At 46.2% G+C, this 13,957-nt stretch overlaps 1 protein-coding gene across 1 annotated transcript in view; it reads right to left on the reverse strand.

The window, feature by feature from the left end:
* Nucleotides 1-955: 955 nt before the first annotated feature.
* Nucleotides 956-13,957, reverse strand: part of EPG5 (ectopic P-granules autophagy protein 5 homolog) — a 186,254-nt gene continuing 173,252 nt past the window's right edge. Inside the window, 2 exon segments of the mRNA XM_040336244.1 lie at nucleotides 956-1,639; nucleotides 6,463-6,577. Of these exon segments, the coding sequence (XP_040192178.1) occupies nucleotides 1,457-1,639; nucleotides 6,463-6,577 (298 nt within the window). The 3' untranslated portion in view covers nucleotides 956-1,456.

Consider the following 13,957-nt stretch of genomic DNA (forward strand, 5'->3'; position numbering starts at 1 on the left):
AAACTTTACGCTGGCGTATGTCTTATGTAAACGACGTATCTTGCTACGCTGGGCGCACGTACGTTCGTGAATCGGCGTATCTAGCTAATTTACATATTCAACGCGGAAATCTCCAGAAGCGCCACCTAGCGGCCAGCGTAAATATGCAATCAAGATACGACGGCCTAAGAGACTTATGCCGCTCGTATCTTAGCCGAATTTATGCGTAACTGATTCTAAGAATCAGCCGCATAGATACGACGGCTCTCATTCGGACGCCATCGTAAGTCCTTTGAGAATCTGGGCCATGGTGGTTTTTTTTGGTCGGTAAAGACAACAGGAGGGAATACTCACAGTCCATAGTCAACTTTTTATACTCTTACTTTACTCTTAAGCCTCGTACACACGATCAGATTTTCAGACTGGAATTGTGTGATGACAGGCTGTTGTCGGAAATTCTGACCATTTGTATGCGCCATCGGACAATTGTTGTCGGATTTTCCGCCATCAAATGTGAGATAGCAGGATTTAAAATTGTTCACCAACAAATGTGGGATAGCATGCTTTAAATTGTCCACCAACAAATGTGTGATGTCGGATTATCTGATCGTGTGTACACACAAGTCCATCAGACGAAACTCCAAAGTACAAACACGCATGCTCAGTAGCAATGCTCACCATAACACAACATTAGCAGAAGTTGCCCAAAGGGTGGCGCTAAAAAACGGAAAAACCACTTAGTTTCATGTTTGTTGACAATTCTTTGCCGTTTGTATGCAAGACAAGTTCCTGGCAAACGCCCTTCGGACAAAGGTCCTGCGCAGAAAATCCGATCGTGTGTATGAGGCTTTACTTGTAGCCACACATATACAGCAACGCTGGTAAAAATGGCAAGGGTCCTTCTAGGCTACTACTACTCTTCTAGTGCAACATTTTTTTCTTTAATACAGAATCAAAATGGTTGTGCCAAGGCAAATTCACAGCCGACATTTTAATTTGATACTGAGCATAAAAAGTTGATAGGCAAAGGGTGATTGGACAGTAACGTAAGACTTCACTTACTTTTGTGTTCTGTATCGCACTGATTCCTTCTGTACTATGCCAAGCACAGAATGGCCGGCAGGAGGTGAGGGTTCTGCCTTTCTCCTTGTGGATTACTTTGCATCATTAATGGCTAATAGTAAATGAGCCCAGTGACCGACTTTTATGAAGAGGTATGTAAACAAAGATTGCACACACTACATACACAGCAGGACTTACAATATTAACTCTTACCTATCTATTAAAAGCGCTGGATGTTCTGCCTGTACAACCCCCTTTTAAGAATAAATCACTACATCTGCATTCACTTCTAATGTCTCTTACATGTGAGCACACCTATACAGGATGTTGTAAAAAACATGAAATGCGTGATATAAATAGCTACAAAAACTGAAAAGCATTTTAAAAAAGCTTCCACGGGTGGGAGATTGGCAGTTCATCGTATGATATTCAGATAATGCACTTCCGGGTACAAAGAGTTGATGAGCAGAGCCAGCAGTGTGTTTCCGTCCTGAAGGCAGTGACCTGGGTACCGGATGAACTGCACGGCCTGGGAGATCTGGTCCTGGTACTCCGCATACTGCTTGCTCGAGGTCAGAGACTCCACCGCACCTAAAGCCTGTAAAACAAGTCATTATTTAGAAGTACAAAAAAAAAATGATAGGACATTGGCTTCAGTGTATAAAGCATAGCAGATGCACTACAAAGCTATCGAAGCAAAGAAAATAATATCTATACAATATGGCCACACGTTTGTGGACACATGACCATCACACCCACCTATATTGACCAAAGTTATGTGGACAACCCTCGAAAGGACGAAGTTCAGGGATTTCCAGTGATGGGTAATGTTCGACCCCCTTGCACACACGTGTCATCATTTACTGATGTGACGCCTGTGTGGCCTGAGTAATGTTGAAGTGACTGTAAAAGCTTGTTTAAAAAACAAAAATGTTATACTTACCTGCTCTGTGCAGTTGGTTTTGCATAGAGCAGCCCAGATACTCCTCTTCTCGAGTCCCTCTTCGGTGCTCCTGGCCCCTTCCTCCTGTCGAGTGCCCCCACAGAAAGCAGCTTGCTATAAGGGCACCCGAGCCGAGTCACAACTCTGTGTATACATTCAGACACGGAGCGGTCATTCGGCCCCACTCCCTCTCTCCCCTGATTCGCTAACTGACTTTGATTGACAGCCACGGGAGCCAATAGCCCAGCTGCTGTGTCTCAACCAATCAGGAGGGAGAATCCTGGATGGCTGAGGGATTCCTGGACATCCCTGGGCAGAGAGGGGGCTCAAGTAAGTATTAGAATGCATTAGGATGAAAAACCTTCTGCCTTTACAACCCCATTGAGTATAGACAAGTAAAGGTGTGCAATTGTATAGACAAGTAAAATTCTTCTTCATTGCTAGTGTTGTAATATATGCACTTATAGTCACATATACATTAAGCTCCTTTCACAAGGGAAATAAGATCAGGCGTGCTTGTTAGTTTTGCAGGCGGACCTAATTAGACTTTCCAGTCTCTTCAATGAAGTGGCAGATATCAGTGGACACATGTCCGCTGACACCCACCGCCATCCGATCCAATCCGCCAAAAACAGACGGATGGGGGACCTATTCCCCCATCGGTCTGGTGGATTTGATTGCATGGCATTGGATGGAAACGGACAGGTGGTCCATTTCCATCCGATTGCCCCATAGACGAGAGCAGGCTGTGTCTGTGTCGGCTCTGCATAGTGAGGGAGGGAAGGGGAGGGGGGGAGGGGGGAGGAGGGAAGGAGGGGAGGGGAGAAGGGAGGGAAAGGAAGGGGACGAGGGAGGGAAGGGAGGGTAAGGAAGGGGAGGGAAGGGAGGGAAGGGAGGGTAAGGAAGGGGACGAGGGAGGGAAGGGAGGGTAAGGAAGGGGACGAGGAAGGGAAGGGAGGGTAAGGAAGGGGAGGGAAGGGAGGGTAAGGAAGGGGACGAGGGAGGGAAGGGAGGGTAAGGAAGGGGACGAGGAAGGGAAGGGAGGGTAAGGAAGGGGACGAGGAAGGGAAGGGAGGGTAAGGAGGGGGATGAGGGAGGGAAGGGAGGGTAAGGAAGGGGACGAGGGAGGGAAGGGAGGGTAAGGAAGGGGATGAGGGAGGGTAAGGAAGGGGACGAGGGAGGGTAAGGAAGGGGACGAGGGAGGGAAGAGAAGGGAGGGAAGGGAGGAAGCGGGAAGGGGAGGAAGGAAGGGGAGGGCGGGAGGAAGGGGAGGGCGGGAGGAAGGGGAAGGGGAGGGAGGAAGGGACCCCCCCCCCCCCCCGGTACACAGAAAGAGAGCTGAGGCTGGTAAATCACAGGCTATGTGCTGGAGATCCCTCCCCTGTTATCTTAGTGTCAAGATAACCTGTCAGAAGTGGAGGTAACAGAGGAACAAAGCAGCAGACAGAAATTACACTTAGTGCTCTGCATTAAGACAAAGACACAGTTTGTTTGGCTGTATTTCTCCTGTAGATCACAGGAGTGCAGTTTGTCCTGCACTCCTGTGAACCATATTTCAGCAGACAGCGGGCTGAAGGCTGGGGCAAGATTGCAACAATATAGTTGGGATCCGCCCACAATCCTGGACCAGCACCCGGCTGTCTTAGCCCCCACGAGAGCCTGAGCCAGCCGCTCCTGCCCCCTTCACAGCCCAGCGCTCCAGTGAGCAGGGTGGGAGAGAAGTCGGAGCAGTCAGTGGAGACTGACAGTGACCAGTTCTCTGCTCATGGAGCTCCGAGAACCCCTCGATCAGCGCCAATTGATCGCTTAGCTCAGAATCCACCTAGGCTAGTATGATTTTGAACAAAAAAAAAACATAACTTCTCTTAAATGTAAATAGCATCCCTTAGGCAGATTTAAAAAGAATATTCCTAAACTTAATACTAATAATTTCTGAATAGGATGTCAAAAGTTCATATATGTGGGCTAGTGAGATGTCCACAAAACATCTGGTCATATACTGTGAGCCAATTATCCCGAATAAGCGGGCAAAGCAAAGAAATAAGACTTCACTGGCTTTAGGATCTCTTCAGGTCACATGGCTCAACAAATAGTGGACATGGGTGGCAACGTGTAAGCCTACAGAAATATTTGTGATCTTATGGTTCACTTTAAAGCCCGACTTATTTTTTATTTATTTTTTCAGATTTGGATAGAGTAGTTTCAACCAAAGCCCTGAAGAAGTGAGAGCTGTAATTCTCCAAAACACATTGGCTATTTTTTATGTCATACACTTATAAACCGATCATTCTTCTCCAACTAGCTGCAGTTTACAGGACTTTCTATTCACACACACTACTCCTCACTCACCTCCACAACCTTCACAGGTTTTTCATTTTTGTCTGTGACCCCACTGGGGAAACTTCCCCTTACTTCCTGTTCCTGTTATACACATACAATGAAAGTAGGGAGCAGTTATCACCAGAACAGGAAGGAACAGATACCAATAATAACATTGTGTGACAGACCCAACCGGGACGAACCTACGAACTATGGGCCCTTTTGAGGGGGGGCTCTATTCTTTAAAAGCTGCGTGCTTGGGGGACCCTTGGCGTGTTTTTTCTTCGGATTCGGGTCCCCCCGAAAAAAACACAGACTCTGGGAACCGAAGACTTAGATACAGATTTGGGGCCTTTGCACCCAAATCAGCAATGACTGCTTCCCTCCCTTCCTAGACTAAGAATAGATGTTGAAATAATCATCTCAAAACAACCTGATGCTGAAGTCTCCTGCTATAATCTGTTTATCAAGAGGTCTTTCTCTCATTGTATAATGCCCCTTTGTGTGTCTCCTAGTTGTGAATCTCCATTGTTAATTGAGTCACCTATTGTTTCTGACTGTCTTCTAGCATTGTGTGCACTTCACCTTGTTACCGCACCATTGTGCGATGTTTATGTGTTTATGTTTACTGTTCATTAGATGTACTGAACATGTTACGGTTTACATTTTGCACTGTTTAGGATAATGTGATCAAGCTCTTATCTGATTTTGTGTGGTATACATTCTGTATGAGTTTACAATAAAGTCAGTTCCAGTTTGCACCTAAGCTAGTGTTGTCTAGTTCTTGGGTGCAATATTCAGCTATAATACCTGGTTCCTGGTTCTAGAGTAGAGAAAGCTGCATCTTGAAGGAAGTACCCAGGCTGGGTGCCAGGTGATCCGTTACACATTTTTTAAAGCAGAACTTCACCCAAAAGGGAATGTCTTTTTATTGGGGGGGAGTGGGTACCCGATTTTGACAGGTACCCACGCTAACCACCTAGGTGATCAGAGTGGAAGTTGACCCACCCCCCTCCCTCACAGCCTCTTGGGACACATTACAAGCTCCAGGGGACTGCGGAACCATTCATGGGCCACAGTGAGCAGCCGGCTGTGAAGCCGCAAGGAGTCACAGCAGGCTGCCCAGGGTTTCAATGCTGCCGCAGGGGACCTGAAACCTGGCAAAGCCCCGGGTTAGGTGAGCACTTCGCTGGAACCTGGTACAGGTAAGTGTGTGTTTTTTTAAAAGTCAGCAGATACAATATTTGTAGCTGGTGACTTTGAATTTTTTTGTTTACAGGGTAAAAAAAAGTGTCCTTGCTGGAGAGATTTCCTAAGACTTCCTGCCATGACCACCTTCCTCTTAAAATTGATTAAACCAAACTGGCCCTACAAGATGTGTATGAGCACGGCCTGAACATTACCTTGTAGATCAGGGATATGCAATTAGCGGACCTCCAGCTGTTGCAAAACTACAAGTCCCATCATGCTTCTGCCTCTGGGTGTCATGCTTGTGACTGTCAAGAGTCTTGCTATGCCTCATAGGGGTTGTAGTTCTGCAACAGCTGGAGGTCCGCTAATTGCTTATCCCTGTTGTAGATCATTTGGAGCAACTGCTTTCATCTGCACAGTGCTTCTGCAAAGTGTTGGCTCTGCAGGTTTAAAAATAAAAAAATCTGCTCTTCTTGACTTGTCCACTCAGCAATATGCATAAAAAAAAAAAAAAAAGGATATTTTTTAGCAAACAATTCTTGTATGACAGTGGTAGAGAAATTGGAGTGTAAGCCCAAGTCAGCAGTTACAAATACTGTAGCTGCTGACTTTTAATATTAGGACACTTACCTGTTCAGGGATCCCACAATGTTTGCACCCCAGCTGATTTTCCGCTCTCGGGTGCTGCTGCCGCCATTCGTGGTAAGGGAAACCGGCAGAGAAGTCTTTCGGCTTGACTGCCGATTCTCTACTGCGCATGCGCGAATGCACTGTGCTTTCTAACTGGCCAGGCAGTGGATGAAGGAGGCCGAACTTCTGGGGGGACCTCGCCGCAGCCAGGTCTCCCGGAAGTGGCCACGGGTACTTCTCCCCCGAAAGGTGCCAAATGAGGCACAGGAGGGGGGGGGGAGCAAACAAGCAGAGCTTCCAGTTTTTAGTGGAACCCTGCTTTAATTTGATTTGCTTACCTGTTGAGCTTTTGGCGACATGTAAAGGCCAGATCCCGCCCTAAGGCGCACTTGGTTTTCGGCAGGAATCTGAGCTAAAATGAAGGCAGCCAAGCTACGAGCGATAATCCGAAATCTGAAAACAAACAGGACATATGAGACACAGAGGGTAAATATTTGAATGATGTAAGAACAGACATTCACTTGGCTGCACTAGTTCAGAACTGTGTATCACTCATAGAACATTTCTTAAAGCAGACATGAACTCAAAAGGAGAACATTTTTAAACATTATAGGGAACATTTAAAAGTGTTGAATTATGCCTAACCAGTACCCTAAAAAACACAATTTTTGTACTCACCATAAAATACTTTTCTTGTAGTCCAGTGAGCTACACAGAAAGTCTTAAGGTAGAAGTCCGGTCAAAGTCTGAAGCATAAAACTACTCCCACCTTCACTGTAAACCCTATGCTGACTACCCTATAAAAGGAAAGATGTGTTACTTACCTAATCCCGTCCAGTCACATGATCTCCTCAGTGGCCAGGTTCAGTTTAGAGCAATGGTCTCCAAACTGCGGCCCATTGCTTGCCTTTATCCGGCCCTTGGGGCACTATCCTTCCCACTGATACAAGACCCTATTCTGCTATCTGACACCGACAATGGAGCACTATTTCTCCCACTGACACCACTAATGGGGCACTAATCCTCCCTATGATACCAGCAATGGGACGGCACTATTCCTCCCCCTAATACCAGATGTTTACTCCCACTGATCACAAGAAAATTTCCACTCCCACTGGCCAAAGTCCGGCCCTCCAAGAGTCTGAAGGACAATAAACCGGCCCTTTGTTTAGAATATTTAGAGAGGCCTGGTTTAGAGAAAAGAACAACGACAACAGCAGTAGAGCCTGGGCAGTGACATCACCCATTGGATTACTATGGAGTGTCTGCTGTCCCTCCTCTCCTCTGAAGCTGGTGCTTGGGGCCTGATCACGTGACCGGAACGGACAGGAGCGCCCTTAGATTGGGTGAATCCAAACATCTTTCATTTAAAGGGTAGCTAGTCCAGGGCTTGGAATGGGGCTGGGAGTAGGTTGAAGCTTAGTAAGATTTTGACTGGACTTCTACTTTAAACCTTCAGGTTATACTGCCTGCCAGGATGTTCAAAAGTAGTCTGAAGGGTGGGCAACACAGCACACTAGAGGTGCACAATTAATCGTTATTAAATGGTGATCTCGATTCAACCCCCCGAGACGATCTCCAATCAGTGGCGGCCGGTGCTCAAATTTTTTGGGGGGGCGCAAACGGAAAGAAAAAATTGCAGCCTCACTGTGCCCATCAATTGTCACCACTGTGCCATGCCATCAAACGCAGCCACTGTGCCATCAATTGTCACCACTGTTCCATGCCATCAAACGCAGCCACTGTGCCATCAATTCGCACCACTGTGCCATGCCATCAAACGCAGCCACTGTGCCATGCCATCAAACGCAGCCACTGTGCCATCAATACGCACCACTGTGCCATGCCATCAAACGCAGCCACTGTGCCATGCCAGCAAACGCAGCCACTGTGCCATCAATTGTCGCCACTGTGCCATGCCATCAAACGCAGCCACTGTGCTATGCCATCAAACGCAGCCACTGTGCCATCAATTGTTGCCACTGTGCCAATTGTCACCACTGTGCCCTTTAATTGTCACAAGTGTGCCCATTGTCGCCCTTGTGCCCATTGATGTCACTGTGCCCTTTAATTGTCGCCACTGTGCCCATTAATGCCGCTGTGCCAATTGTCGCCACTGTGCCCATTGTCGCCACTGTGCCCATTGTCGCCACTGTGCCCATTGTCGCCACTGTGCCCTGTATAAGCTTCCGGGGACCCGAGGGCTGTACTCGGAAAGCCTATCAGAGCCGCTGGCTCTGATAGGCACTTCTGTACAGCCAACCAGCTGCCGTTATTCAGATGGCCGGCGCTCATGTCTGGCCATCTGAATAGAACAGCAGGAGCGGCGACAATAACATAGATTCGTGCAATGCATAAATCTATGTTATTAGACTCAGTGGCGGTATTAGCCAGAGGGGGCGGCTCTCCAGCTCCCTCTATGGACGAACCGCCACGGTCTCTAATGCAGTTTGCCGATTCTTCCATATAACAAGTGGAGAGACTTTATCTGCTCACTCAGCTGTCAAAAGAAAATATCCGGGCAGTCTGCCAAGTTTAGATCAAAGGGATAAACTTCTGTGTGTGTGTGTAAAGAAAAAAATCAGGCAGACTGACAAGTTTTTAACAACATGAAACATTGTAACTAACTTCCTTCTTAGATCAAACTTCGGTGTGTAAATGCATGAAGTTTAACCACTTAAAGTCCAAATCTTTTTCTGACACTTGTTTAAGTTAAAATCAATATTTTTTGCTAGAAAATTACTTGGACAGCAAAACATTATATATATATATATATTTTAGCAGAGACCCTAGGGCAGTGATGGTGAACCTTGGCACCCCAGATGTTTTTGAACTACATTTCCCATGATGTTCATGCGCTCTGCAGTGTAGTTGAGCAACATGAGAAATGTAGTTCCAAAACACCTGGGGTGCCAAGGTTCACCATCACTGCCCTAGGGAATAAAATAGCAATTGCTGCAATATTTTACGTCACACTGTATTTACCCAGCGGTCTTTCAAAAGCAATTTTTGGGGAAAAAATACACTTCAATGAATAAAAAAAATAAAAATAAATAAACAGTAAAGTTAGCCTAACTTCTTTTGTTTTTATGTGAAAGATGATGTTTCGTGAGAGAATTGTGATCTACCTTCTAAACAAAAAAATTGCGATTCTTATTTTAGCCAGAATCGTACAGCTCTACAGCATACAAATGGCTAACAGGTCCACGATTAGCAACAAGAACTGGGGACAATCTAAAACTAAAAGCAGCCCCTGATGGACCTTTCGCCAAAAGCTGGAATCAAATAAGGCAGAAGTGCCAACCTGTTAGAACTTAAAAAACATGTAAACAAAAGACCAGGTGGCAGGCTTGAAAATCTGGGAAAGAGGCCTGATGCCAAAAAGCCCAAGAGGGGCTCTCTGCCCATTGCCCAGGAAAGGGGGGGAACCTGATACTTTATATGAAGAACCTGAACAATGGTCTGTCTAAAGCACCTAGAGATGGTGGAACAAAGTCAGGGTGTCCTTTCACAGGGAATTAATCAGTGAATGAGGCATACTGTAAATCTGAATAGCCACATCCGGATAATTGGAATATTGCCTTTTGATGAACTTAAGCCAGACAATAGGATTGGAAGGCAATGGCTTGGGTAGGGTGAAGCCTCGTACACACGATCAGTCCATTCGATGAGAACGGTCTGAAGGACCGTTGTCATCGGTTAACCGATGAAGCTGACTGACGTCACGCCCACACACCATTAAATAACCGATTGTGTCAAAACGCGGTGACGTAAAACACAACGACGTGCTGAAAAAAATTAAGTTCAATGCTTCCAAGCATGCGTCGACTTGATTCTGAGCATGCGTGGATTTTTAACTACTAATGATCGGTTTTGATCTATCGGTTAGGAATCCATCGGTTAAAATTTAAAGCAAGTTGGCTTTTTTTATAAACCGATGGTTAAATAACCTATGGGGCCCACACACGATCGGTTTTGACCGATGAAAACGGTCCATCAGACCGTTGTCCTCTGGTTAACCGATCGTGTGTACGAGGCCTTAAAGGCACAGACTACCTAGGGGCAAGAAGGAAATCCTAGGCCTCAACACCGTCATACCCCTCATGCAACCAGCTCAGACACTCATCCTTGCAGAGGTGATAGCTACAAGGAATACCATCTTATGGGTGAGAGTAGAGAGGAATGTATCCAACTGGTTCAAAAGGCATTTTTTAAAGTGCTGAAAGAACCGATTCCCATCGCATGGAGACAAAGGGGAGACCCTATGGTCTTAATAATGAAGGAGTCCAGAAGGGTTAAGACATAGGTCCAAACCCACCTGAGCTATCCCGCTAGGAACCAGTTAAATCAGACAGCCAATCAAAGGCGGCGGAAGCATGCTCTGCGCCACACAGCCACATGTATAAAGGGGGCATGTATACATGCTGCCACAGGGCAGAAAATGACTTGCCTTGTGAAGCTTCCAGAGGATGGGAAGAAACGACTCCCCTCACTATAAAGCTAGACTCGAGAGCCACCAATCCAGGGATAACGAGAGACAGGATTGATTTGTTCCATAATGACTGAATATCTTGCTGCAGGTGTCTAGTGTGAAATTGGGCAAAATGAAATACCTTGAAGGGCAGTGCCATCAGCCCCACTACCCTTAAGCAAAAGCAGAAAGTTGGACAGCTTCTGGATTGATAGGTTTTTTTAAACACTCATGAAGCATTTTAAACCCTGGAAGAAGGGTTTCTCCTGAGGAAGGAACACTCTGGCCTGAGATATTTCCAGGACCAAACACAGATACCCCAAGTCATAAGTCAGTTCCATTGATAATTTCTGAAGGTTTAGGATTAATTTGAGGCTCTGTAACATCTGGACAGTCAGATATACAGTACACTGTGCTTCAGAGCCCACACCTGCAGTTTCCTCAACAGGAGGTCATCCAAGTACCCCACGATGGAGAAAGAGTGCAATGGGGTCAACACTGCAGCCAGCACCAAAAGTGCAAAAAAAAAAGTCAAATGGCAGGGCAACAAACTGGTTGCACAGTGGCCCTACAGCAAGACACAGAAAGTGCTAGTGAGCTGGAAAGATGGGCACAGGTGAGCATCTTTTATGTTCACAGAAACCAGAAAGTCTTCTTATTGAAGGAGGCAAGGTTGTTTCTCTGGAACTTGCGGGCCCACAGTAAACAACTAATGCCTTGAGGTTCAAGATGGGGTGCCAGTTGGTTATGGAACAGTGAAAAGTTTGGAATAAAACCACCGAAAACCCTGCTGGCACCTTTTGTCCAGAAATCCTGATAGGACTTAATGGATATCTGCAAGTCTGTGAGCAGATTATTTCAACATCAAGGCCCTCCAAGCTTGACTTTCTGTCCATCCATAAAGTAAGAGCTAAGGCGAGAAAATGAGGGGCAAGAAAAGAAACTTGAGTTTGTAGCCTGGGACTTCCCTTATTACAACCAGGCATCTGAAATGCAAGATGTCCAAACCAGTGTTAATTTAGTCGACTAAAACAGTTTAGTCGACTAAATAAATAGTATTTTAGTCTACTAAAATACGACTAAAACAAACAATTGTGATGACTAAAACGAAAATGCCATTTTAGTTAAAAGACTAAGGCACAGATTCACATACGGCCGCTCTACGTTGCGCGGGCGTAGCATATCGTATTTACGCTACGCCGCCGCAACTTAGATAGGCAAGTGCTGTATTCACAAAGCACTTGCGTCCTAAGTTACGGCGGCGTAGCGTAAATGGGCCGGCGTAAGCGCACGTAATTCAAAGGAGGCTGGTAGGGGGCGTCAAAAACGACAATGTTTAAAACGTCGTGAAAAAATAGAGCATGTTCGAAAAAAAAAATGTGCCCGTTTTTCAGAACCCGAAAAATGCTCTGAAGCCCACACACGATAGTTTTAAATGACATTTTTAAAAAATGTCGTTTTTTTACAACCCAAAAAATGATCGTGTGTACGCGGCATAAGACTAAAGCCGCGTACACACGATCAGTTTTCTCGTTGGGAAAACCGGCCGTGTGTAGGCTCTCCAGCAGTTTTCGTGACGAGAAAACTGCAGAGAATCATGACCAGAAAACGTAGAATATGTTTTCATTTTTCTTCCTCGTGATTCGCTGCGTTTTTTTCCTCAGCAGTTTTCCCATAGGGAAATACTGCGGTGGAGCCTACACTCGGCCGGTTTTACCGACCAAGAGAAAGCAACATGTCGGGAAAACCGGCCGTGTGTACACGGGAAAAAGGGACCAAGCCGGCCTCGGTATTCCCGGCGGTGTTTTCACCGCCAAGAAACTTAATCGTGTGTACGTGGCATAAAACTAAATGGAAATTTGCTGCCAAAATTAACACTGGTCCGAACTGCCGCAAAGGTCAAAAGATCTTACCCTACTCTGCAAAGTCGTGGATGGCTTATGTGAGTATTTGGCAGACCTGGAATGCCAGACTTTGTGGGCGAATGGGGAGTCTAGTTAGGAGAACCTTGGCACTGAAATAGATGGGGGCCATAATAAAAACTGCAAAGGTCCTTATTGCAATACAAGTTGTGCAAACACAGGACCTACACTACCAGGGCATGTGTCTGCTGTAGGGGATTAGAGCAATGATGGCATTGGCATTACCACAATTAATTGTCTTTAAACAAATCTATACATTTTGAAGGAGCCAAAACACATTTTATAGATTTCCGCCAACCCCCAAGTACCTACACGAGTGCTCAATCGATCCAGCGCTGTGCACAGCTACATCTCTGCTCTACCTGCTCTTCCTCTTCACACAGGGACTTGGCAAGCAGTAGGAGCCATTGGCTGTTAATCAAATGCTGTGTGTGTCTATGGAGCACTGCTCCATAGACACACACAGCGTGGGAGCAAGCATTCAATCTATGCCCCTATAGCAGGCAGCCTGCTATGGGGGCACATGAAGAGGAAAAGCCAAGATCGCTGACGGGGGAGCCCAGAAGAGGACATTTGGGGCCACTCTGTGTGGTTTTGCACAGAGTGACCCCCGAACCTCCTCTTCTGGGCTCCCCCAGGTCAGTATAACATGTTATATTTTTATAATTGCTTTTAGTAACACTTTAAAGTGTATTGGTACTTATACATATTTATAGAGCATATTTATAGAGCAGTCATTGTATTCTCCTCAGGGTGATGTGCAACTACCTCATACAACACATTTTCCATTTTACAATTTACCTATTTGTATATCTCTTAATTTGTACTTGAAAAAAATGAATCAATATAATACAAGCAGGCACCAAGTGATCTTATTTCGAATTACTGTATATACTCGAGTATAAGCCGAGTTTTTCAGCACATTTTTTGTGCTGAAAATGCCCCCCCCCCTCGGCTTATACTCGAGTAACCTTTTTGCGCCTGATCTCCTGGACTTTGGGGACCCGGTACCCCAAACTTAGCACACATGTAGCCCCACTCTTCTACATGTGTGCAAAGTTTGTTGTCCGGGGGACCTACGGCCGGGGAGCACCGATTTTTCAAAGCTGGGCACCCCTTCCATAGACTCCCATGTTAAATGGTAATTTCTCCTGTGACTTTGGGGATCTGGTACCGGCTGGTCATAGGTCACCTGGACCCAGAGCTTGGCACACTTGTAGCCCCATTTCACAAGGGTGCAAAGATGGTTGTCTGGAGGACCTACGGATGGGGAGCACCGATTTTTCAAAGCCGGGCACCCCTTCCATAGACTCCCACGTTAAACGTCAGTCTAGTCATGGGCACAGTGAGGCATGGGCACAAAGAGGCATGGGCACAGAGAGGCATGGGCACAGAGAGGCATGGGCACAGAGAGGCATGGGCACAGAGAGGCATGGGCAC

Source organism: Rana temporaria, chromosome 1 (assembly GCF_905171775.1).
Source record: "Rana temporaria chromosome 1, aRanTem1.1, whole genome shotgun sequence".
NCBI classification, from domain to species: Eukaryota; Metazoa; Chordata; class Amphibia; order Anura; family Ranidae; genus Rana; species Rana temporaria.